The following is a 23,724-nucleotide window of genomic DNA, read 5'->3' as shown; positions in this document are numbered from 1 at the left end:
TCCATAAATACTAAATGAGTGTTACTGAATGGGAGAAAAGGACAAATAAACGCACATAATGTACATAAAATGCACTATTGGTTTTATCTGTAAATATCAGCTTTAAGAAGAAAAACTCAAGTCACACATACGGCTTACATACCCCACAGCGAGTTTCGCAGTAGAACTACAAGTACCATAATGCTTTACGGCGCATGCCCGCCCACTTCTCCGTGCGCTGACACGGAAATTGTCCCCTGTGAGGACTCGTCGTTGTGGGAGCGCGTTTTCGAAATCTTTTTCTTTCAGCGGGATATATATTTCTTTAGCTGAGACACGTTTGTGTCGCCTTGTATTTATTAAAGGTAATGCAAAGTTTAAGAATGGACTGTTAGAGACCTTTTTTGTTTGCCCGGGAGGGCCAGCAAATGTTTTAGGCGCTTTACGTAATGTTGACTAAAATGTGGCATCAGCTAGATGTTTCATGAGGTAATGCATGCTCTCCTCGTTATGAATGCTACATTTATAAAAAGAATAGGAATAATAATATACTAATGACGTTATACCAGGTCCCTGGCTGATAACACATAATGCTTGTGCTTTGTGGCCCTGTTACGTTACCCGTCAGTATGGAGTATGATATTATGGAGGCCCTAATACAATTATGATAACTTTGTGTATGAGAGCAATAGGGCCCCAGTGAGATTCCACATTATGGAAATGTCGGGAACCCTGCTGTATACTTTATGTATGATTGGTGGTCACTTGAAGTCTATAGCTGCGTCAATTGTTGGCGCTATAGAAATAAATGATAATAACTGTAGCAGGTCTAAAAACTATATTTTTTTCTTCTCTGCTTCCAGGATGTGTTCGTTGGGGTTGTTTCCTCCTCCTCTGACGCAGGGTGATGTCACGCTGTATGAGTTTAACAATGAGATGGTCCCAGGCTTGGCATTTGACAGCCCCCCTCCAGCCTTTCAGGATAAGGTCGTGTGTAACAGTTACTGCTTATCTGCTTTTCTACTTGTAACTTTGCCCTAAAGTCCCCCAACTGCTTCATTTAAACGGCTGTATTCCTTTATTTACATGTAATACTGCTGCTTGTCCATCAGTGTGAATGTTTTTTATCATCTGCCTGAATCAATTAAAAGTCATCGGCAACTTAGCAGTAGGGGAGAGACAAGGTGTGAGGAAGAATCGCCTAGATCAGGGCTGTCAAACCTGCGGCCCTCCAGCTGCTGCAGGACTACATCTCCCATCCTCCTCAGCCAGCCCCATAGCTGAAAGAGCATTATGGGAGATGTAGTCCTGCAGCAGCTGGAGGGCCGCAGGTTGGACGGCCCTGGTATAGATCTTGACAATCAGGATTTTAGTAACTTTCCTTCATATTATTCGTTTAAGGATGATTTTAGTACGTATGTTATTTTAATTTGCAAACACTATTGCATAGTTTTTATGTAGTGCATAGAATTGTAAAATATAGGGTCTGACAAAGTTGAGAAATACACAGATAACGGAATTATGCAGTATAATGTATCAACATTGTATGGTATTTAATATACATTTATGCATCTTTGTTGCCAAAATCAATGCACATTTAAACTCACAAGCTTTTTGCTCTCTATTTTTCTTTTCTTCTACCTCTCATGTAGTTGGTAGACATCCCTGAAATTGTAATCCCCCTGGAAGCAGTGAAAGTCCCCGGCCGGATGGAGCTTAGTAGTAAAGCAGCGTTTATCCATCACAGAGAATCTATCTGGAAACGTTGTTTGAATGGTTGGTAAGTACTGTTATATCATACGGCGCGCCTTGTCTGGCAGTTTTGGGTTGTTATGATGTTTTGGCTATGCACTATTTCAGGCACCAAATGGGTCTTGCTGGTCTACTAGAGGAGATGTCCAATTCAGAGGAAGAGGGTAAGAGATCCATATGGAACAAAATGCTGTGTTTGAGTGGTCACAAAACTTTTATACATACTGAGTGTGTGTATATATAATATATACACATATATGTATAGTGCCCCGGGGCTCCTAAATGTAACAATACAAAAGCGCAGTCGCAGGACTTTACAAGATTAATGATGCAAAGTGTAATTTATTATTTAACTTTTCAGTTCTTTTCACAAGAACTTTTATCAAGAAACATTTGTAGCACTATATGTAGGTTAAGTTAGGCACACTATACATTTATGAAAGGCCTGATTGTTTTAAAGATTTGCTCCCTACAGTCGTAGCTATAAAGTAGCTTTAGATGTGTATTGTGTTATGATTTGCTGTGTAGCTATTGTATACAGTGTGTACTCTAATCCGCAGTCCCTCCGTGGCTTGGACGCGCAGCCCGTTGCTCCCTTGCTGTGTGTCGTTTGGCTTCATCCTTTCATGGATCACTTTTTCCCCATCTCACAGTGAGTCTTTCATTCTGTTCACAGTTAACCCGATAGCTGGCAGAATTTTCACTTAGAATATGAGGCATTCGTTTTTTATTACCGGTATGTTATGATTGTAATCAGTATTGAAAATAAGAATAACCCCCCCCCCCCCCCCCCCGCCATATGCCAGTTATGGGACACCTCTGATATATTTTTGTGACTCCACAGATGAAAAGCGAGGATCTCACAGCGGAGTTCTCTCAGGCTGATGACTGGTGAGTACATGTCCCCTGAGACGTCTCATGTGGCACCTAAGGGAAAATCCTTGTCCTTTGACCCCTGTGATCTCTGCTCTGTCTGATTTCCCAGGGCTGGCTGCTCTCTTCGTGCGTTTGCTTGGCATCCTCACACCAACAAGTTTGCCCTGGCTCTTCTAGATGACTCTATTCGTGTTTATACTTCAGGGAGGTGAGTTCTGCTGCATCAGAGTATTACACTTGAGTGTTCAGAGCTTTCTCAAACCAGGATGACTTTCATGTTTAGGTATTCAAGTAATGTGTTCATGAAAATACTTTATTGTGTTTACTGATTCTTTTAGCCATACTGTACCCACATTAAAGCATAGACTTCAGAAGGATGTAGCCAGCATGGCATGGAAGCCCCTGTGTGCATCTATATTGGCGGTGGCATGTCAGAGCTGTGTGCTGGTGTGGCACGTAGATCCTACCTCATTATCCACAAGGTAAAACTCTATTTTTTCTTTTTTAATTCCAGCTAAATGGGTTTTATGTAAAAAGGTAATTCTGATGCATAGTTAAAAATAATTGGTTGCTAGGCTGATAATGCAAAAACTTGCTCCAGAATCACTTTTCCCACAGAACCCTGGAGTTAGGGCGACACCTAATGGTTAGTTGGAGAAAAGAAAATCGCTTGCATCTGAAATGGCTCTTCTTTCAGAGAATATAAATATATATTTTTAATCCATTGCACTTAAATATTATCATCAAATGTTATATGAAGATTTTTACGTGGAGGAGGGAGACTGGCGATGCCATCTTCTCAAACATTTTCCCGTATCAAAGGGCAATCTTCACCAGACTTGCATTGTTATTTAATAAATACTTTAAAATCTGCTTTTTCTACAACACTTGTACAGTAATAACCTGTGTCCAATTTTTTTTTTTTTAGCAACCAGTCATTTTTATTTATTTATTTTTTGTGTAAAGCTAAAACTATCTGGTAAATAAAATACCTTTGTCTATTGGGAACAGAGAGATGTCTAGTTACTTCTAATGAAGGTATGTGTGAAGGTCAGCACTAGCTAGTGGTTAGAACTATATTGGTTCTGTGTGTCTGATATCCATCATGCCTAAAGATGATTCTCTCTGTCCCCTCAGGCCCTCGTCTGGCTGTGCCCAAGTATTGTCGCACCCGGGACACAGTCCTGTCACTAGTGTTTGTTGGTCTCCTAGTGGCAAGATCTTGCTCTCTGCTTCTCCGGTTGACACCACTATGTTGGTGAGTCATGATTAACAGATGTGTTTTTTTTCTGTATTGTTGCTCATGATAAAGCCTTTGGTGTACATTTTTATAAATGCTTTGAGATATTATTACTTAACACTCTTCTCTTTCCAGGTTTGGGATGTCGCTACAGAGAGTTGTGTGCCGTTACAGAGAGTCGGAGGAGGAGGTGTCACCTTTCTTTCTTGGTCTCCAGATGGCAGTAAAGTGTTAGCAGCTACACCATCCTCTGTGTTCAGGTGAGCATCTAAGCATACATGAAATGCTACTTTCTAATCATTTCCATTTAGTACGTATTTACTGCAGTAGCAACTCGGCTTACGAGCGAAACATGGGCAGATTTTGCAGTAAGTTATCCTGTATTTAGCTGCTAGTGCTAATCGCAGACTGATCTTGTCAGAGGGAGACTTTGAAGGAGAATTGTTCTAGTCCTTCACTTCACTGAGCCAACTCCAGTGATATTCTGCTGCTGGAAGTGCTTAGCTGGCCCTTTATAATGTATACACAAAGTCTTAACACCGAACAAATACAATAATACAGATCCAGCTTAGCACTTCACGCTGGAGAAGCTTGCTAGTGTTGGCTCTTCATAATGAATAGTGAAGTGAGGGAATTAAAACCAAAACTCTTGCCTTCCTCGAGATTAAACTCCGGGTTTGCTGATACCGCCTGGCAGCCCTGTGAAAGTTTTAGTAAGTTGCCAAGGTAATTGTGAAAGGTAAAGGCATATCTCAGCTCATAGTGGGTATATGTGCTGGTTTGAGAGGCACATTACCTGTATTTGCTAACCTGAGAGTTTGGAGGGTGTTTCCACTATATAATTTATTTTTATTTCAATTGTCTATACATAGATGCCTACATATATATACCTCCTTGAGTCCCGATGTTTTTGCATATTGCAGGGTGTGGGAAACGCAGATGTGGACCTGTGAGCGCTGGCCAACATTACAAGGTCGTTGTCAGGTACAATTCATTTCATTCTTGGGCTCCTAGACAGTCCTACCTCTGATTTACTTAACTTCTGACCCCTTTATTATTACCTTGTTTCTTAGACTGGATGCTGGAGTCCTGATGGCAGCCGTCTTCTTTTCGCTGTGAAAGGAGAATCTGTAATATACAGCTTACTCTTCTCAGTCTCCGATGGTAAGTGTTCTTGGTTCACTTTTTTTATTTTATTTTTATAATGTAGTCTATACATGGAAAAGGAATGTTTTCTAATCAAGACAATACTACTTGAATAAACTGTATTATTCTGCTCTCTATATAAAGAGGTGTTGTCACGGTGTACGTCTATCTGCTTATCTTACCATTAAAATGCTGTGCTGTGATACAAAATCATTAATTTATTATGTTATCAGGACAGACTCAAGGCTGTGTCGGTGGAAGTCAGAGTGCTAACGTGGTCGCTGATATATCTGAAACAGTGTTTGAAACAGAAAATGGGGAAATCAGGTGAGTGTCGCCATTGATCTGTGAAGGAATAGTGTTAACATACACCATGCTGAACCCGCATTTGCAACTAAACAATGAACCGGTGTTTGTGTTGCAGCATTGGAGGAGAGATCCAGTCTATGGCTTGGGACCCAAGCGGGGAGAGGTTGGCCGTCATACTGAAAGGTGATGCCAACTCTATCTGCGGCTTCCAGATATGTTTTATTTTAAGGTGTGTGGCTTAAACGTGTCTCTTTACCTAAAAAAAAATCTGAAGTGTCTCTTGGTTTTGCAGGAAATCCTGAGAATGAATCAAGCCAAACTGTGATTGCTGTGTTCAGGACAAGAAACAGCCCTGTGTTTGAACTTCTTCCATGGTATGTGCAATAAAAAGAAAGCGTTAAGAATGGGAGATGCTCTTACTTTAGAACTTAAGAGTCTGTAGTATAAGCACGTGTATAAACAGATGTAACGCCTTCATTCCCCCAGTTTGGGAATTATATAAGTTTCTGTCCCCTTTTTTGCCATTGTGATGGTTTTGAAGTAGCATTCCCTGTAATTGTGTAAATATTTCAGTGCACATTGAGGTTGATTTTTCTAAATGCAAATCAATGCATGTTTTCAATGTTTATGGTCATTTATAAAATGAGATCAGTCTAGCAGTAGAAGGCAGGGTCTTGGTTTCTAGTTCCAATAAAAAGAAACAAATGCATACTTATTTGCAGGGGGGGGGGGGGAGTAAGTGTTCATTTAAAGGGACACTTGACTAACATGTGCATGAGATGACTAGAGTGTCCCTTTATGGTATTTCTTCATTCTACTGTACTTATCAGTTATTAGTGAAAGATTTCCATGTGTATTTCTAAGATGTTTAATGTGAAGAGCTAAAACCTTTTATTTCTCATACTTCACAATTTCTGCACTCAATGGCCAAACATACACCCGTTTCCCCCAAAGGACATTCTAATGGATAATAAAGATTACTTTATTTTTGTACAGGATTACTATCCCCCACACAAGGATATCGATATAAAAAAGTTTTAGTTAAGTGTTATCCAGTTGTATGTTATTACATCTGTTTTTGTATCCTCAGTGGCTTCATTAATGGTAACAATGGAGACACGCCACAGCTCATGCAGTTTAACCAATGCTTCAAGAAGGGTGCTTTGCTCACTGCGGTAAGGTTATTTTACCCATTTTTTTTCTATCTGTGTTTGCTTTGAAAAACATGATCTGTATGGATGAAATGTATAAAAGTAAACCCCAAATGGCTGCCCGCTTACCAGCAGCTAACAGTGGGACAGGTGGTGGTCTCCAAAGCACCTGCTCCAAACTACACTTTATGGTGTGAGTGCATAAGGGATACACTCACATTTATTCTGCCATTAACGCCAGTCCTCATTAGCTGTCTGACAATGTGTACAACAGAGGTGAGTTTGTTGAGGATTGGTCTGTTCAGATGGTCTCCAAAATATCAAATTACTGCAGGTTACTTTTAACCCATGTTCTCCCTTTCTTCTACTTCCTAGCTGTGGAGCTCTGGCCGGCTGACGCATGTCCCTTTCTATTTTGCAAATTCCCAAATACCGCGTTTTACCCCTGAGGGCAGCAATGTGGTGTCAGGCAATGCCAGCATCGTAGCTTCAAGGACCCTTTTCACGGAGTAGCGTGGGGGAGAGCACAAGCACCTGCCCGTTGTGCTGGAATCCTGTCCTAATCAATGACTTCACCAGAATTCAATGAAATAAGACGTCTGCTATACTAGCCCGGTTCTCCTGAGGGACATCTGTGACCTTTATAACGATCTCCTAACAGATGACAGTACAGGGAGTTGTTTGATTGTTATTACATTAACGTTCACTCTCCACTACAGAAACATTATAGAAATTGATTGGAAAGGTACCAAAATGTTTTGCAAATGAAAATGATTTAAGTGACTTTTCTACCTAATTTATTGTACAGTCGGTTACTGGCTTGATTTGCTTTTCTATATCCAACAGACATAATTCTTAACACTGTTGACTATCCCAGCGCTTTATATGAATAATTCTTTAGTCAGGTAAATTACACTTCATTCATAGACTTCTAGGAATTTTCGAACCGCTAATCCACCGATGCAGGCAAAATGCTAAATGTCTATTAAGCACACTATGTGCTGGCTGCACCCATCATATCAGCTTAAGTACAGGCAGAAAGAAGAAAATAAGCCTAGCCTATAGTAAAATAACATGTGTGGATTTGAAATGCACAAAAAATGGTGCTCATACAAAGTGGACCATGATATACATTTGGATAGTTGATGCCCAGATGGCCTCTGGCATTAGTTAGCATAGTTGGAGAGATCTGTATTTTATGTAAGTGATGCAGCACCTTCAACCTGTATGTAATAGTAAACCTCCTGTGGCAGCCTGATGAATACCTGCATTCTTATCTGTGCTTCTGGAAGAGCAAATGGGTTCCTTCCCTTTGGTGACATTAAATATCTGAAGTCAGCCTGCCCTATACAATGGTCAAGAAGAATAATTGGAGATGGGAATCACTGAATACCACAGCAGGAACATCTAAGGAAGCAACAAACCACAGAATTGCCATGCAATAAATCATATTTCTATAAATGAGTATTTTCTATTATATTGGTGTTTTAGATACTTAACTACATCCTGTACATAAGAACACAAGAAATGGCTTTAAAACTGCAGCATTTCACCAATTTTATATAAAAAATCACAGTTGACTAAGTGCTCATATGTCATGGTTTTGTAAGAGTCCCCAACCAGTAAAACATGTACGTAAACTTTACAGCCGTACTGGCTTAAAAAAAAAAAAAAAAAAAAGGGGGGGGGCTAACTAAAGTGCAGTTCTCTGCTTTGCGGAGTTATTCTGTATATGTGTCGGGGGGGGGGGGACAAAACGAAACTACAAGTTTTCTCTTACAGCACATTTACCAAAAATAAGGTTCAGCCAATTATGTGAGAGCGAAGCAAATTATCCATACCCCCCCCCTTTTAATATTCCCGTAAAGCCTACATCCAGCATGTAAGATGGCAAGCCTTTGTAAAGACTACGCCCTAACATATGGGGACTTGACTTAGTTGATGATTACATTATATATATATATATATATATATTACCTTTCACGCCCCAGTTGTAGGACCATAATTCATTGTGCTGTGTCTGAGCTGCTAATAGAAGAGAAACCTAGCTTTTACTTTTAAAGGGGAACGGTAAGTGCTCAGCTCGGTAAGAGTAGATTCATTAAACTAGACTATTTCAAGAGCAAGAATACACAACACACTTCCCACGTAACTAAATGCACACATAAAAAGACGACAATTGTGGCAAACGTGAATTGAATACAAAAATATTTACTGATGGTAAATTGTATAAATACAATTGGCTGGAGTTGGTCTACGTGCCGTGGTAGTAGGGCCACACAGCGTGTATCCAATGTTAAATTATTTTTTATGATGTGAGAGCTTTTCGTGCCATTTCTAAAGCTCCTCCTTGTGTCTCATTTCCACCGATAAATCCACTGGCATGAACAAAGATGCAGCCTCGAATCCCACTGACAGAGGAGAGGTCATCAGACCGCAGCCCACGCCAATCCTCGGGCAAAGAGAGACTAAAAGGTTTCAAAAAGAAAAAACAAGTCAAACTCTCTTGTGACCCTTCACACTCTCCCCTGATCTTTGCAGTCTATAGAAACTAAAGGATGACTGTTTATGAACCTTCTAAATTTTTGGTCTCTGTATTACGTTCTGTTACTTTGCATCTACATTCCTGGACTGATACGGCTACTCCTTACTACATGTCTATATTTTATATATTTAAATGCCACATTACTAACCGATTCTGGAAAGTGCTAGGGCCTGTAGGAACACACTGTATTCTCCACTGTGCGCTCTGATCGGGGTACAACACATATTTGATCTGTTTCTCCAGACTTAGCTCCTTCTCCAGCTGGAATAGATGCTCCTTCCAAGGACAACCACCCTGAGCCAGAACGATCACCTCACCCCTGTCATCCACCTGCGATAGAAGGCAGAACATCACTGCAGTTATAGTCCGTCACAATGACAATTCTTATTTTAAGAGATAATAAAAGACAATAACCTGGAATCTGTCCTTGATGGCCTCCTCTACTAGAGCGCGAGCTGGCAGCCAAGAACGGTGATAAAAATCCAGACGGGACACAAACTCAGAGCCAGCTAATTCCATGGCCTTCTTAAATCCAGCCTATAGGAGAACGAAGTTTCAATGTGACAAATACATAGCCCGGGGTATGACACAGCGAGTACACAAAACCCCATTTTACTACGGGGCACATCATTGTGCCTTAACAAGAGTTTGCCAAGGGATTCATTCTATCCATCTTTCACCGTCTTCCATTCTTCAGATGATCCTTGAAGACCCACTTCATTAAGGATGGCTACAAACTTACACATTAACACCCTTCTCCCCATCTTCCTTAGCCCAATCGTCCTGGTCTCTCTCCTGCCTTCGGACAATCCTTACATTAACCCCTTCGAGACAAAGGCTGATTTTACTTTTTGTACCCTTTGTGACAATGGCCTTTTTAACATTTCTGCGCTGCTTGTGTTTAGCTGTAATTTTCTTCTTTCCCGTTTACTGAACCCACACACATTAGATATTGTTTTTTTCAGGACAAGAAGGGCTTTCTTTAGATGACATTGTTTTGATTGTATCATATTATTTACTATTAAAAAAATTATAAAATATGGTGAAAAATTTAGAAAAAAATGACTGTTTCTAACTTTTAGTTGAAAAATCTTTTACTCATCTATAAAAGGTAATGAAAAAACCTGCTAAATAGATTCTACTATTTGTCCTGAGTTTAGAAATACCCAATGTTTTTATGTTTTTTTGCTTTTTTCTACCCATTATGGGGCAATAAGTACAGGTAGCGTTTTGCTATTTCAAAGCCATTTTTTCCAAATCTGGTAATTCTTCCCCTCATGTGCCATTTCGGGTATCTTTGAACCCGGCCAATGCAATTTACCCCATCAAGTCATATATTTTTGAAAACTAGACAGCCCAGGGTATTCCAAATGCTAGTATTTTAACTCTTTCCATGCACCATATCTACCACCAGTCTTTGTCAAACTTTATGGTAGTCATTTTTTTGCATTTGTTTTGTCATACACATTTTACTTCAGGTATGAATTAAAATGTTCTAGTTTATGTCACTATCACAAAACACCCCAATATGTGTTCAGCAACATCTCCTGAGCGCAGCGATACCCCACATGAATGATTTTGCCTGGCTGTTTGGGGGCAAAAGGGCCACATTTGGGGCATGTGCATTTTTCAATGTTGAACTTTGGCATTTGGGGATCCACTGCCCATGCCCTATTTGGTACATCTTTGAGCCGGGCCATTTCAGTGTGCCCAATAAACCCATATATTTTTGAAAACTAGACACCCCAGGGTATTTCAAATGCTAGTATTTTAACTCTTTCCATGCACCATATCTACCACCAGTCTTTGTCAAACTTTGTGGTAGTCATTTTTTTGCATTTGGTTTTCCACACACATTTTAATTCAGGTATGAATTAAAATGTTCTCGTATATGTCATTATCACAAAACACCCCAATATGTGTTCAGCAACATCTCCTGAGTACAGCGATACCTCACATGAATGATTTTGCCTGGCTGTTTTGGGGCAAAAGGGCCACATTTGGGGCATGCGCTTTTTTCAATGTTGAACTTTGGCATTTGGGATCCACTGCCCATGCCCTATTTGGTACATCTTTGAGCCAGGCCATTTCAGTGTGCCCAACAAAACCATATATTTTTCAAAACTAGACACCACAGGGTATTTTAAATGCTGGTATTTTAACTCTTTGCATGCACATATTTTACCACCAGCATTTTTTCAAAGTTTGCAGTAATATTTTTGTGTGTGTATTTTTCCCACACACACCTACTTTATGTATGAATTTACAGCTCCTGGTATATGCCGCCATATGCAGCAACATCTCCTGAGTGCAGTGATACCCCACATGCATGGGTGTGTCATTTTTTGGGGGAACTAAAAGGCCACATTTGGTACGTGTGCATTTTTCTAATTGGAAATTAGATGTGTGGTCATCCTCCCCCCCGTGTTAATTGGGACGTTGTTGAACCTGGCCCATTCAATTTACCCCATCAAATCATACATTTTTTAAAAGTAGACACCCCACGGGCATTTAATATGCCAGTATTTTAACTCTTTCCATGCGAGAATTGTTTTAAGCTAATATGCTAATTTTAGGACTTGCTCACAAAAATATATTTTTTATATATATATTTTTTTTTTATTTTTTTAAAAAAAAATTTTACATTTTTTTTCAACTTGGAGGTTCCCCTGATAGTGACATCAGTGGGAAATGATTTTTACATTTTACTGTTTTTTTACTATTTTTTTCTAATTATTATTAATTTTATTTTATTTTTTAATTTATTTTTACTAATCACACTGTGATTAGAAAGCTGGGCTCCATTGACTTGCATGGTGAATGCAGTACCTGTATTCAACCTGCAAGTGGAGCCAAAGTTCTCTAGATGGTCTGGACTATCTAGCGAACTTTTAAAATTTGTGGTTCCTGTTACAGGACGGCGGCCATCTTCCTTGATGGCGAAGATTGCCGGCAGCTGCGGCTGTGACCGCTCTCCGGAGCGGTCACAGCCCATCAAAAGGTTAGTGTTTGGTGTCGCTGGATGCCTCCTGATCGAGGCATTCCAGCGACACCATTTAAGTTTAGGAGGCGATCGTCGATCGCCTCCTAAACGCTTTTAAAACGGGCGTCCGCCGCCATACAAAGTATGGCGGATGTTGACGCCCCGTGGAGGGGCCAGAGATGGCCCCTTCGTGCCGATCGCGGCGTTGCTGAATGCCTCGAGGTCGAGGCATTCAGCAACGCTTTTTGGGTGCAGAAAGCGATAGTAGATCGCTTTCTGCACCCGTTTAAAGACGTGCCGGTCCTGGCACGTCAATTGTCGTAAAGCACATGCTTTTCCGTGCCGTGCCAGGACCGGCAATTGTCATTAAGGGGTTAATGTGGCTGCTCCATCCCTAACAGCGGCACGTTTACCTCTTGTGTTATACACCCTAACTCTCTCCTCACCAGTTGTTTCTGTAAGCCAAATTGTTAAGTCCTGTTTACCCATTGTACAGCGCTGCAGAATATGATGCCACTATATAAATAATAATAGGATACTTCTAATCCTGTGTCCACCTGGTAACTAGAGACAGACGAGCACATTAATGACATGGCATAGATCCCACCTTGTACAAGCTGTCACAGATACACAAGGAGCTAAGTGCATCCATTTGGACTCTTGAATGGATTATATAATGATATTATATGAAAATAAACATGCATTTTACCCAAGATTGAAAAACACTACCAATCTACATTACGCATTTAAAAAAAAAAAAAAAAAGCCTATAATAGCATAAACAAAATACAAAAAGTTATAGATTAATAGCACTCAAACATGGTCCGGAAATATTTGGACACAGACACAATTTTGATCATTTTGGCTCTATACGCCACCACAATGGATTTGAAATAAGACTACCGGGATGGCACTCGAAGTACAGACTTTCAGCTTTAATTCAAGGGGTTCAAAAAAAATATTGTATGAAATGCTTAAGAATTGCAACCTTTTTTTCCCATACACAGTCCCCTTATTTCAGGGGCTCAAATGTAATCGGACAAATCAACACAATCATAAATAAAATGTTCATTTACTTTGTCGAGAATCCTTTGCAGGCAATGACTGCATCATGAACATCACTAAATACCGGGTTTCCTCCTTTGTGATGCTTTGCGATGCAGCGGTCTTTAGTTGTTTGTTTGCGGGTCTTTCTGCCTTAAGTTTTGTCTTCAGCAGGCGAAATGCACGATTGATCGGGTTGAGATCTGGCGATTGACTCGGCCATTGCAGAACATTCCGCTTCTTCACCTTAAAAAACTCCTGGATTGCTTTCGCAGTATGTTTTGGGTCACTGTCCATCTGTAAAGTGAAGCGCCGTCCAATCAACTTTACTGAATTATACTGAACCTGAGCAGAAAATATATCCCTATACACTATTCTTTCGGCTGCTTCGGTCTTCTGTCACATCATCAATAGACCCAGTGCCATTGGAAGCCATGCATGCCCGCGCCATCACACTGCCTCCACCGTGTTTTAGAGAGGATGTGTTATGCTTCTGATCATGAGCAGTTCCAAGCCTTCTCCATACTTTTTCCTTCCCATCATTCTGGTACAGGTTGATCTTAGTTTCATCTGTCCAAAGAATGCTGTTCCAGAACTGGGCTGGCTTTTTCAGATGTTTTTTGTCTAACCTGGCCGTTCTATTCTTGAGCCTTACGAATGGTTTGCATATTGTGGTGAACCCTCTGTATTTGCTCTCATTAAGTCTTCTCTTTATGGTAGACTTGGAAAATGATTTGCCTACCTGCCTTCATTTGGCTGGATATTGTGAAGGGGGTTTTTCTTAACCATGGAAGGGATCCTACAATCATCCACCCCTGTTGTCTTCTGTGGACATCCAGGCCTTTTTGTGTTGCAGAGCTCACCGGTGTGTTCTTCTTTTCTCAGAACATACCAATATTTTGACTCGGGTGCTCCTTATGTTCCTCTTATTTCTCTGATAGATCTTTTCTTTCTTGCAGCCTAAAAATGCCCTCTTTCACTTGCGTTGAAAGCTCCTTTGACCGCATGTTGTGGGTTCACAGCAACAGCTTCCCAATGCGAATGCCGCACCTCCAGGCCTTTTACCTGCTGAACTTAATAATGAAGAAATAGCCCATACATGTCCATGAAAAAGCTTTTGAGTCAATTGTCCAATTACTTTTGGTCACATATTAAAGAGCTGCAATTCCTAAACCCTTCCTCCAATTTGGATGTGAATTCCCTCGAATTAAAGCTGAGAGACTGCAAGTCAAACCATTATTCATTATTTTAACTGTAACTTGAATTTATTTTCATAGACAGTCGAAATAACAAAAAACTTAGGCCCGGAAATATTTGGACACCGACACAACTGTATACGAAGTCAGGGATCGACAAACCTGACAACAACCAAGTATTTTATTTTTTTTTAAATAAAATATTTTTCAACAAAGGCTTTACATACTTTTCATTTAAATGAAATATTGCATAATTTTCTGTTAAAACCTAGGTGCATTCAGATTCATGTTTTGCAAAGTTTAATGACAGAACTCAGAGCATCGCTACCAGTGACTTACCCGGGTGGGCTCCCGATGTCATAGGCTAAACCCAATGGTGGCATAGGCCACAGTTAAAAAGGCAAGGGTACAGATAAAGGAAAACACAGCCGAGCAGTTTGGCTTCTAAGCACAGTGAGGGCCATGGAGTGTTTACCTCCGTGTCTAGGTCTGGTTCATTCCAGCGTGGGTTCAGATGGCCGACACGAGAGCTCAAGGTGGTTGTTATGGAATAGCGCGATTCGCCATCATACTGTGATATCCCATTATCAACAGCATCGATTTCTTCAACAAAGTTCTCATACATCTGAAAAACGAGAGGGAGATATCTGTAACGGCATTAGTTAACCTCACTCCCAATCCTCCGTAATCTTAAAAACAAGGGCAAAGTACTTCATTCATGTACGAATGGCATTGGCCTGCGCTGGAATGGGGATAAGTAGTATAAATCATATAATTATTTACCAATTTCAGAAATGGATAAACGGGTCATGGTATAGCATATCCGGTACGGACGCTGATGCAGAAGTTTGTCTTGTTCTGTGATCAGAAATTTTCTTAAAATTATCAGTATTTGGGTTTTTTTCCTCCTAACCTAAAATGGTTATTGCATAATTCTCTATATATGCTCTTCATGGAGGTGATAACCATTCTCTCCTGGACGTACCCGTCTTGCCTGTTTTAGGCACGAGGGTCTCGGAGGGTACGAGCACAGTCATCGTGATAACTTTGTAGGTTGAGTAGAGTAAGAGTGCAAGCTTTTAAAGACAATATAGTAAATGACATTGTACCAATGTGCCTGAAGAAGAAAGCTAAGATAGTGGAAAGGGGGAACTAACCTGTTCGGTTACTGTATGAATCCTGCTTCAGAAAGCATTGTGGCAAAAACAAGAGAAAACACTATATACGAAGGTTTGCTTTAACTTACTTTGTCGTACAGTGCAGGTATGATGGAGTCATCCTCTTCCGTGTTTAGGAGTGTCGCAAGTATTTGAGATCCAAAGTGAGCGTACACAAGTCCAGCGCTGCTCAGCTTGGTAACCCAGGGCTTGTCAGGATACAGGCTGTGCATTGTTTCACAGAATGACCTACGCAACATTAAGATTAAAATTAGGGGCAAAAAACTGGGAAATTCTCGAAGACAACAGGCAAAGAAACAACTAACCTTTGATGGTGATCGTATCGGTGCCTGTTTGGATCATACTCCCCACCCACATCCACCACTACATCACACTGAGCCAAAAGCTGAGGGTCCCGGGTCCGGACAATCTCTGCATTCTGGCGGTCAGAAGACACGAGCAAATGTCAGTCTATGAAACTTTTCAAGACAGAGGATGAGATTTCAGGGACCCACCTCCTCAGACCCACCTCCAAGAATGTTGAACAAAATATACATACTTTGCTTGCATTGACAACCTAGAGCTGAATGATAATAATACAACATGTCCCACGATACTCAGTAAAACCTAAGGCAACATGTGAATCATGGGATTTGTAGTCCACAAAGATTTGCCTGTATTTGAACCATCCCCTCTCCACAACTTGTGAAAAGGAGCACATTGGGAGATCTGGCTGCATTATGCGAAGATCATTCCTTAGTGACGGGGTCGCATGAGAGCTGCGGAACTCGTGACCCGCTCCTACATCTTTCTGCATATTTGCTTGCTGTGGAGAGTCGGGCAAGCATGCATTTAATGCGTTGGGGGGCTGTAGTAGGTGGTGGAGGTGCCTTGCGGAATGCGGGTAGGAGGTTCTTGCTGGTGTCAGAGGGCATTGATGTCGCAAGACACACACTATTGTTTAAAGGGAAGTGGGTGGGAAGGGGGCAGGAAGTGGGCGTGCTGCCGCTACCACAACCCAGAAAAGTGATGCTCCACCCAGAGTCTCCGGGTGAAACAGAGAGTTTCCAGCTAGGGTTCTATCAGAACAGCGTGGGGCGCATATACAAAGGGATAAGCGCTGCGTAAATTGTTGGCGCTATATAAATAAAAGATAATAAAAAAGAAAGTATAATATTGTATAAACAAAATACCAAAAATTATAGATTAATAGAACTCACAAACATGAAGTTTTAATCAGGCTGATCAAGCTACTATCGTTATACTGTGCTTTTGGAGTTCTGTTACAGATTTTAAAGATGATATTTAATACGTTTTTTCTCCATATTCCTTGATGAGCCTGCTTAAAACTCCATGTTTATGAGTGCTATTAATCTATAATTTTTGGTATTTTCTTTATACTATTATACTTTCTTTTTCCCAGGTATATGCGCCCCGCGCTGTTTGTTCAGATTGTTATTTTCAACACTAGATGAGTGTTTCTTGGGCTGTAGTACTTTGGGAACCTAACAATGTTTTATTATCTATATTCGCGTGGGATTGGTTTTTTCCACTTTTAGGGCTCTCTCTGAGGTCTGAATATAAACGACCTCAATTATAAGACAAAGTAGTTTTTCAGTAAAAATGAAGTCTTATAATCAAATAAATACGGTATTCTGCATATTATTCAAAATGAATAACCTGACCAAGAAATCGCAGCCCTGTTCCTGCAGTCTGACATTTCTTGGCATTGATTGGCTACTTGAAGCAGCCAATTGGTGGCCGGAAAACGCTCCAAGCCAAACATCTCCTGTGGAGGGGTGGGGGCGGCAAAGCATCATTTAAAGCCCCCATCCCCAGCTGTCACATACATTAAAGAGAGAGACTGGAGTGTCCTAGTGGCTCCTATTTTCGACACTAACACGTGGTCCGTGCATAAGGACGGCCACCCGCAGGAAATGGGTTCCTTAGGGTGTAATACGAATCAGTCCCGCATTAGATGCTCGGCCCCCGGTAGTATAAGAGGCAGCATACACGCCATGTTGGCCCCACTCCCTACAAGCCGTCGAGCGGCTCTGTCACGCTGCCCGTCACACACGCCTCACCCTGTACGGCTCCAGCGTCCGCAGGAGGTAACACGCGAGCGCCTCGTCGCAATGAAATGTCCCGTTATGGGTGCCGATCTTCGGCGCCATGAGTTGCTCCTCCCGTCGGGGTCGTTTTGGGTCTTCAGGCATCAAGAGGTGATGGAACGCGCTGCTCCGGGGGCAGGAGAAGTGAAGGGAAATCAAGGCGAGCGCGCGGGACTGCAGGCCCCGTACTACCATGCGGAACCAACTAGACGAGTGGCTTGGGGAGCCGGGAGGAATAAACCAACGAACAAGGCACTTCCGGATGTGGATCTCCACGGAAACCGTTGTATTATTAAAAAAAGACGAGCGCAAAATACATCGGTGTTACGCTTTGTATCCTTTAATTGTTACAAAACAGCAAGATAGGTTTATTGCGGAGTCTGTTTGCGCTGTTAGCGATGCTGTAAAACTGTGCTTACATTGTAAAAATAAGTTATACCTACAACTCTAAAGCATCAGAAGGTTTTAACGTGTTCATTACCATAATAGGGGGACCTTCAGAACTTCACCCAAAACCTCAGTTATATGGCCAGGGAACTAGAGTTGTTTTTTGTTTTTTTTTAAAAAGCCAGTTTGCAACCTCAATGTACTTGTTCCAACGAGCGAATTAATTATGCACAATGTAATAATAGATTGTAAGCTCGTTTGAGCAGGGACCGCCTTGCCTGTTGTCTTTGTAAGTCAGATTGTTATGTTATATACTACTTGTTGTGTCCTGTCCACCCCTTGTACAGCGCTACAGAATTTGATGGTGCTATATAAAACAATAATAATCAGATAACTAAGAACGTGAACACAAGCGCATTTGATTGATTAGCAGTTAGGGTGCCCAGCACACGAACAGTTAATGGTCATAGGACCAGGTAGCTGCTAATCATGAGGGCACTAGAGTTTACACAGCGCTAGCGGAGATAAGGCCATGCCCATGTTAAACGTGTACAGCGCTTAAAGGCGACTCCTGCCTGCCCCACTCCAATAAGGTTCTGGATTACGGGGCAGATCCTTGTATAATACTGGAATTTGGAATAGTTATCTTTATGTGTTACATTGTATGCAAAATCCCATATACAGAACCACAGCCAATCACTTCTGGATGTCTGTTTCTTCCATTCTCTAATACCTGCACATGACACACACAGCCCCGGAAACTGACTTCTACATAATAGAGGGAAGGTGGATGAAAATGTCATTGGTCAGTGTTGTGACATCTCTAGTAGCTGAAACATTACCTAGCCGGGTTGTGTTCTCCAGTGGGGGCTGTGTTTCCCCTTCATAACGCAGGCTTACGAAAGGGAGGTGAAATGCTTCATCTCACACAAACTAACATGTAATGAATGAACCCCATCATCTCAGGATTATGTTAGTATTATGCAATCCACATGTATTTGGGAAGGGTAATCTATTTATTGAATATAATCAGGCCCTGCATCCACACCTACATATCAGACTTAAAACATATTGTTACCCAGGTCACATTAGTTAGTTGATGCGGTGCGAGTAGACAACAGATCATTAGTGTAAAACGTTCTAATGAATTCACTGACCCACTCTTAGGGAGATATCAGACATTTTTTAAATGTCTGATTTCTCAAATCTAAAAATCTAAACTTCTGCCCTGCAGTGTGTGGGGTGTATAAACGAGTAAGAAAAATTAGATTTCCTTTCATTTATACAATTATTTTGTTATTCAAAGAGGATCCTTAAGAGGATCCAGTTACAGATTTTTCATGATGATACCATTCCAAGTACCCATGAGAATCAGTCAAAAAAAAGTATTCTAACCTTTCTTAATTACAAGATACTTAAGGACATCTCAACCACTTTACAGGAAACAGAGGATATTTATGGAAACCGATTGAAATCCCAATAACACTGCAGACATGTTTTGATTTTAAATGCTTTATGTTTCAAATACAAAACAATAAATGATAAACAAAAAAATAAGTTAACCCCTTTGCCGAGGAAGCTGTACAGCGTACACAGTCTGTGAAGATATACTTGGCTGGTGTCTGTAGTGGGGAAGGGGTTTTACTGCAGCGGCGGACCAGGCTAGTGATGCCAGTACTTAGCCTTCCATCCGCCTCTGCCACAAGATGCCACTGCATCCCATTCGGTAGGTGGCTGGAAGGGGCGGCCTCTCCGACTTCTGCTAAGCCTTGGATGTCCCAGCCTGGGCCGATGTTAGCTGTTGGATTTTTATACTCATCATTTCTATGACAGCTAGGAAGACAAACAATAATGTTAGCATAATACAGCAGCAGAGATTTGGAGATATCTCAATAACCTAAAAGCAATAGATCACGTTGAGGCTTGTTTGCTTTTGGTACATCCTTCCAATGACTGAAAGGCCAATTTTGTGAGCATTACGTTGTAATACTTGGATGGCACCACCAATTCCTAATGGCTATCGATACAGCAATTAACCCACCATCCTATCAAAACTAACCAATTTTCTACAGCTGATTATTTTCTGTACCAGTGAAAAGAAGCAACACAATCTGCCTCCAAAAAGGAATTCATTTCAGCTCATTCCTCTCTATGGCAGGGACACAGTTTTGATACAAAACTACAAAGCAACATATTGATGAAATATGCTCTATAGAACAGACAGCTGAACAGGGATCGCAATTCCCAGGATGCTCAGAAAACGTCTAAAAAACCCATCTATCGTTCCACAGAAACGGCTCTATAGAAATAGCATCAATGGAACTTTGGAAAATTCCAACAATGCTGCAATCTTGCTTTTTGGTGACACCTTGTCAATAATTTTCTTTTACAGACTGCCATAAAGCAATCAAGTACAATAGCCAGGGCAGAAAGTTTAATGTGATAAGACAATATCAGAGAACAATTACACTATAATACTTAAAGAAAAGCATTTTGCAAAATGTAATACTAATTTAATTCTCTGGGACCCACAATGCTGAGCAGCGAATGCAATCTGCTACCCTCACACTAACAGAGACAGTTTACACCCCTCTTTACTCGTACTCCTTTGTCTCACCTTGTTTCATTGCATGCTTTTCTTGCAGGGCTGGCTGAATCTTTTCAATTTGCTTAGTGAGGAAATCAATCTTTCTTTTGAAGAAATCTTTTGCATCCTCTACAGTCTGAGAACACAGATATTTAAGTATGAGAACAACTGTGTGGGAAAACAAATGTGGAAACCGATAACATCTTTGGAACTCTTAGGTAATTCTAAATAGAAAAAACATGTAGATAATGTACTACAACTCCTTAATTGACACATGATTTTCAGACCTCCTTATCAAAGGACAAGACTGAGTTTCTGCAGGGAAATCTGGGGGTACAGTGAGGCACAAAGGGATGTTTGTCTCAGACCTTGATGCTGATTTCACAACAAATCTCCTAAAACAGGGCCAAGACAGAAATAATTTTATTAAAGTCTTCTATAAGCCAAAACTTTCTTGGCTCAAGAATGCATGTGTTCTTTTATATAAGAATGTTCATAATTTATTATTGGAAGCGCTTTGCAGTGCATTTTAAAAATAAAATATATATTAAAAAAAGTAAAGCCAAAAAAATAAAAAAGGTACCGACTAGTAGACTCTCACCTTCTCCACATAATATCCAGTTCCCACGTCTATCAGCACATTGGATACGTCACGCAGAGTCCCAGGCACATACATCTAAGGAAGGAGTCAAGGGAAGAAACACAACCTAGACATACTTGGGGAAAATGTGTAGTTTTTTGTGGTTTCGAGGGTTATACCATAAAAGCCCCTCGGCCCAATTTTTTATTCGTATACGTGCATTTTTGCTTTCACTTGGTGGTGAGAGGCTGTGCTGTAGGGACCTGTAACATCACAACATCTGATCCCTGCAGGTTAGCAGGCATCAGATAATTGTTCCTGTATGCCAACAAAGCTAATCCAACAAAAGACCAGCTTCCAGGCTGCTACTTTTGCATATGCTGGCATGGTACCAGGTAGCTAAAATAAACTAAAAAGAACACATTAAAAGAAGCTGCCAAAATGTCACAAACAGGCTGTCTGTTTAAATGTAAGGCTTCTGTCTGTAACTGAAACCTGCTTTTACACAAGCAAAATCCTCCCCTGGAGGTAAGGGACATGACTGCTCGGTAGAAGCTCCATTACCTATATGAGATTTGAGGCTGGAAGATTGGGTCCATTTTACCAGTCAGGTATCGCCGTTTTAGTTTGTACATCTTCTGAGCGTTCCCACTGACGCAGGACAGCTTAGACAGACAATATTAAAAGAGCAGTAGCCTCGTCCAAAAAATGGGTTCACTCACACATCAGGCGCTCTGTATGGGCACAGAACACAAGCCGGTGAACAAGCACGTGGCCCGTGTCAGAAGAAAGGGCAGGAGTCGGTACACTTCCTTGCTTCCGAACGGAATCACTATATACCGACACAGAGTCACTTGAATCACACTATACTCTTAAAGAAGGATACAGAGCTGGTCAGAGGAACAAGCAGTTGCTTCCCTGTAAGATAAGCAAATACACATTAATACACTTATTCTTTGGTCCTTTTTGACAAAACCACCCCATATATGGTGACCGGCTACTCACCTTCATTACTCTTATTCAACACGTTCAGGCAGTCCTTGGCTTCCACGTACTTTGTTTGTACCACTTTTAACTGGGCGATGGAGGAAGACAAGAACTCAACTTCCTAAAACAATGACAACATTTCACATTTAGTGGTTATACCGGGGCCAGGAGCAGCAAGAAATGGTTTGCATTGATGCAGATATATTTGCTTTAATAAGGTTTTTAGAAGAGATGGATGACACAATCAATGGGAAAATACAATATTACAAAAATATTGTAACAAAAACAGCATAAAAACAGTTCAATGTGGCTGTGTTGGAGTCTCCAGTGCCTATACCAGTAAATGAGTGCTGCTTTATCAAGCGAGTTCCCCAATGTTACGACTTTAAAGTCAATTCAATACAGCCCTCCCATCATTACAGTTTCTGATTACCACTGATATAACCCGTGGCAGTTGTAGTGGATCCTGGCCAGGCCTTGGGTATCAGCCCCTCTGCTACATAACAGTTTTATCTCCCTACTGGGCAATCAGGCTCCCCGTAACTCCACTATTTAATGAACCGGTTTTAAAGGGGGGATCACTGATCTCCCCAACTGGCCAATCAACACCACGCATGGCTCTCCTCCATAGTTTCATTCCGCACCATACTCCCTATGCAGTATACGACGCCATGCAATGATGCCCAGTAGAATGGATAGAGGCGTGTTGGGGGTGCCCCGGGTGATGAATAGGGCAGCACAGGAGGTAAATATGCCTTTGGGGCAGGTGGGGGGAGGCGGCTGGAGGTGCTGGTCTGGGGTAGTGCAGAAAGTACACGTTATCAAAAGGTATTTTGTTTTTTTACATACGAACCTCCATACGTTACATATGAGCAAAGGAGGACATTAAAGGAGATGGAGCTCGGGGAGAGGGCTTTACCGCAGCATTTGACGCTATATATAGACCTATTGACAGCGGTTTACATAACAGAGCGGGGGATTTAGATTTTTTTTCTTAACCAATTAAGTTCATAAACACTTTTTCCTGTATAGCTGTAGAACACCGGTACTTTCATACACAGCAAGAATTCTAAGCCTTAAAAAAACAAACCTCTCCTATACGCGTGTGTGTGTATATACATATAATATATTATACATATATGTGTGTGTCTGTGTACGTACAGGCCTAACAGCGGTGTGATGGAAGCCAACAGGCTCTAGAATACATGCAGCCCAGTTGCTCCGGAGGCCGTTTATAGACAGGACACAGCCCCGGCACTCGCACGTTTTCCCAGGTTTCTTTTGCCATTATTACCAGTGTATGGGGGGGGGGGCGCAGCCGTGACTGAAACGGCCGCGTAACGAACCCGAAGATTTATCATCATACCTGATCCAGCTGACTTTTCAGCCCCTCTAGTTGCTGCAGAGACAAATCGGTAATATTCACCGTCTGCGCCATCTTGCAGGAGGAAGAGACCCTCCTTCCAACGTCCGCTTTAGAGCAAAGCTACGACAGTGCCGCTCTACCCACGGCATTCTTTATGATACGTTAGTTCGTGCCACAAGCACAGCTCTATGGTATAACTGTCACTCTGGCCGCCTACTGAAGTACGCGCTGTGGGTTTATCTGTCTTGTAAAATGACTCCGTTAAGGAATGGAAAGGGGATCGCCTATCATTATACTATAATCACATTAAAATACTGTGACGTTTACT

At 41.3% G+C, this 23,724-nt stretch overlaps 3 protein-coding genes across 4 annotated transcripts; 1 reads left to right on the top strand and 2 right to left on the bottom strand.

The window, feature by feature from the left end:
• Nucleotides 1–843: 843 nt before the first annotated feature.
• Nucleotides 844–6,966, top strand: LOC149286570 (aladin-like). Its single transcript, XM_089493972.1, has 16 exons — nt 844–966; nt 1,632–1,759; nt 1,840–1,895; nt 2,292–2,383; nt 2,576–2,622; nt 2,717–2,815; nt 2,946–3,089; nt 3,745–3,865; nt 3,983–4,107; nt 4,771–4,831; nt 4,921–5,011; nt 5,227–5,320; nt 5,418–5,485; nt 5,595–5,676; nt 6,393–6,477; nt 6,829–6,966. Exons 1-16 carry the CDS (start codon nt 844–846, stop codon nt 6,964–6,966), a joined length of 1,554 nt encoding a protein of 517 aa, XP_089350098.1.
• Nucleotides 6,967–8,761: 1,795 nt separating this feature from the next.
• On the bottom strand, nt 8,762–17,684 carry LOC149286569 (MYG1 exonuclease-like). Its single transcript, XM_089493971.1, has 7 exons — nt 17,463–17,684; nt 15,705–15,817; nt 15,468–15,627; nt 14,697–14,846; nt 9,413–9,535; nt 9,147–9,328; nt 8,762–8,921 (listed from the first exon to the last, which is right to left on the bottom strand). Exons 1-7 carry the CDS (start codon nt 17,682–17,684, stop codon nt 8,762–8,764), a joined length of 1,110 nt encoding a protein of 369 aa, XP_089350097.1.
• A 1,954-nt stretch (nt 17,685–19,638) lies between these two features.
• LOC149286568 (prefoldin subunit 5-like) lies at nt 19,639–23,468 on the bottom strand. Of its 2 annotated transcripts, XM_089494015.1 has the most exons (6): nt 23,397–23,468; nt 22,049–22,151; nt 21,930–21,961; nt 21,065–21,139; nt 20,494–20,599; nt 19,639–19,709 (listed from the first exon to the last, which is right to left on the bottom strand). In XM_089494015.1, the coding sequence occupies exons 1-6, from the start codon at nt 23,466–23,468 to the stop codon at nt 19,639–19,641; spliced, it is 459 nt and encodes a 152-aa protein (XP_089350141.1). The 2 variants fall into 2 exon arrangements, with proteins under 2 accessions (XP_089350141.1, XP_089350142.1); XM_089494016.1 differs by lacking the exons at nt 21,930–21,961; nt 22,049–22,151.
• Nucleotides 23,469–23,724: the final 256 nt, after the last annotated feature.

Source organism: Sceloporus occidentalis, unplaced genomic scaffold (assembly GCF_023333645.1).
Source record: "Sceloporus occidentalis isolate IW3139 unplaced genomic scaffold, rSceOcc1.0.p SCAF_68, whole genome shotgun sequence".
Classification (NCBI taxonomy): Eukaryota; Metazoa; Chordata; class Lepidosauria; order Squamata; family Phrynosomatidae; genus Sceloporus; species Sceloporus occidentalis.
This window is presented reverse-complemented; position numbering and strand designations above follow the sequence as displayed.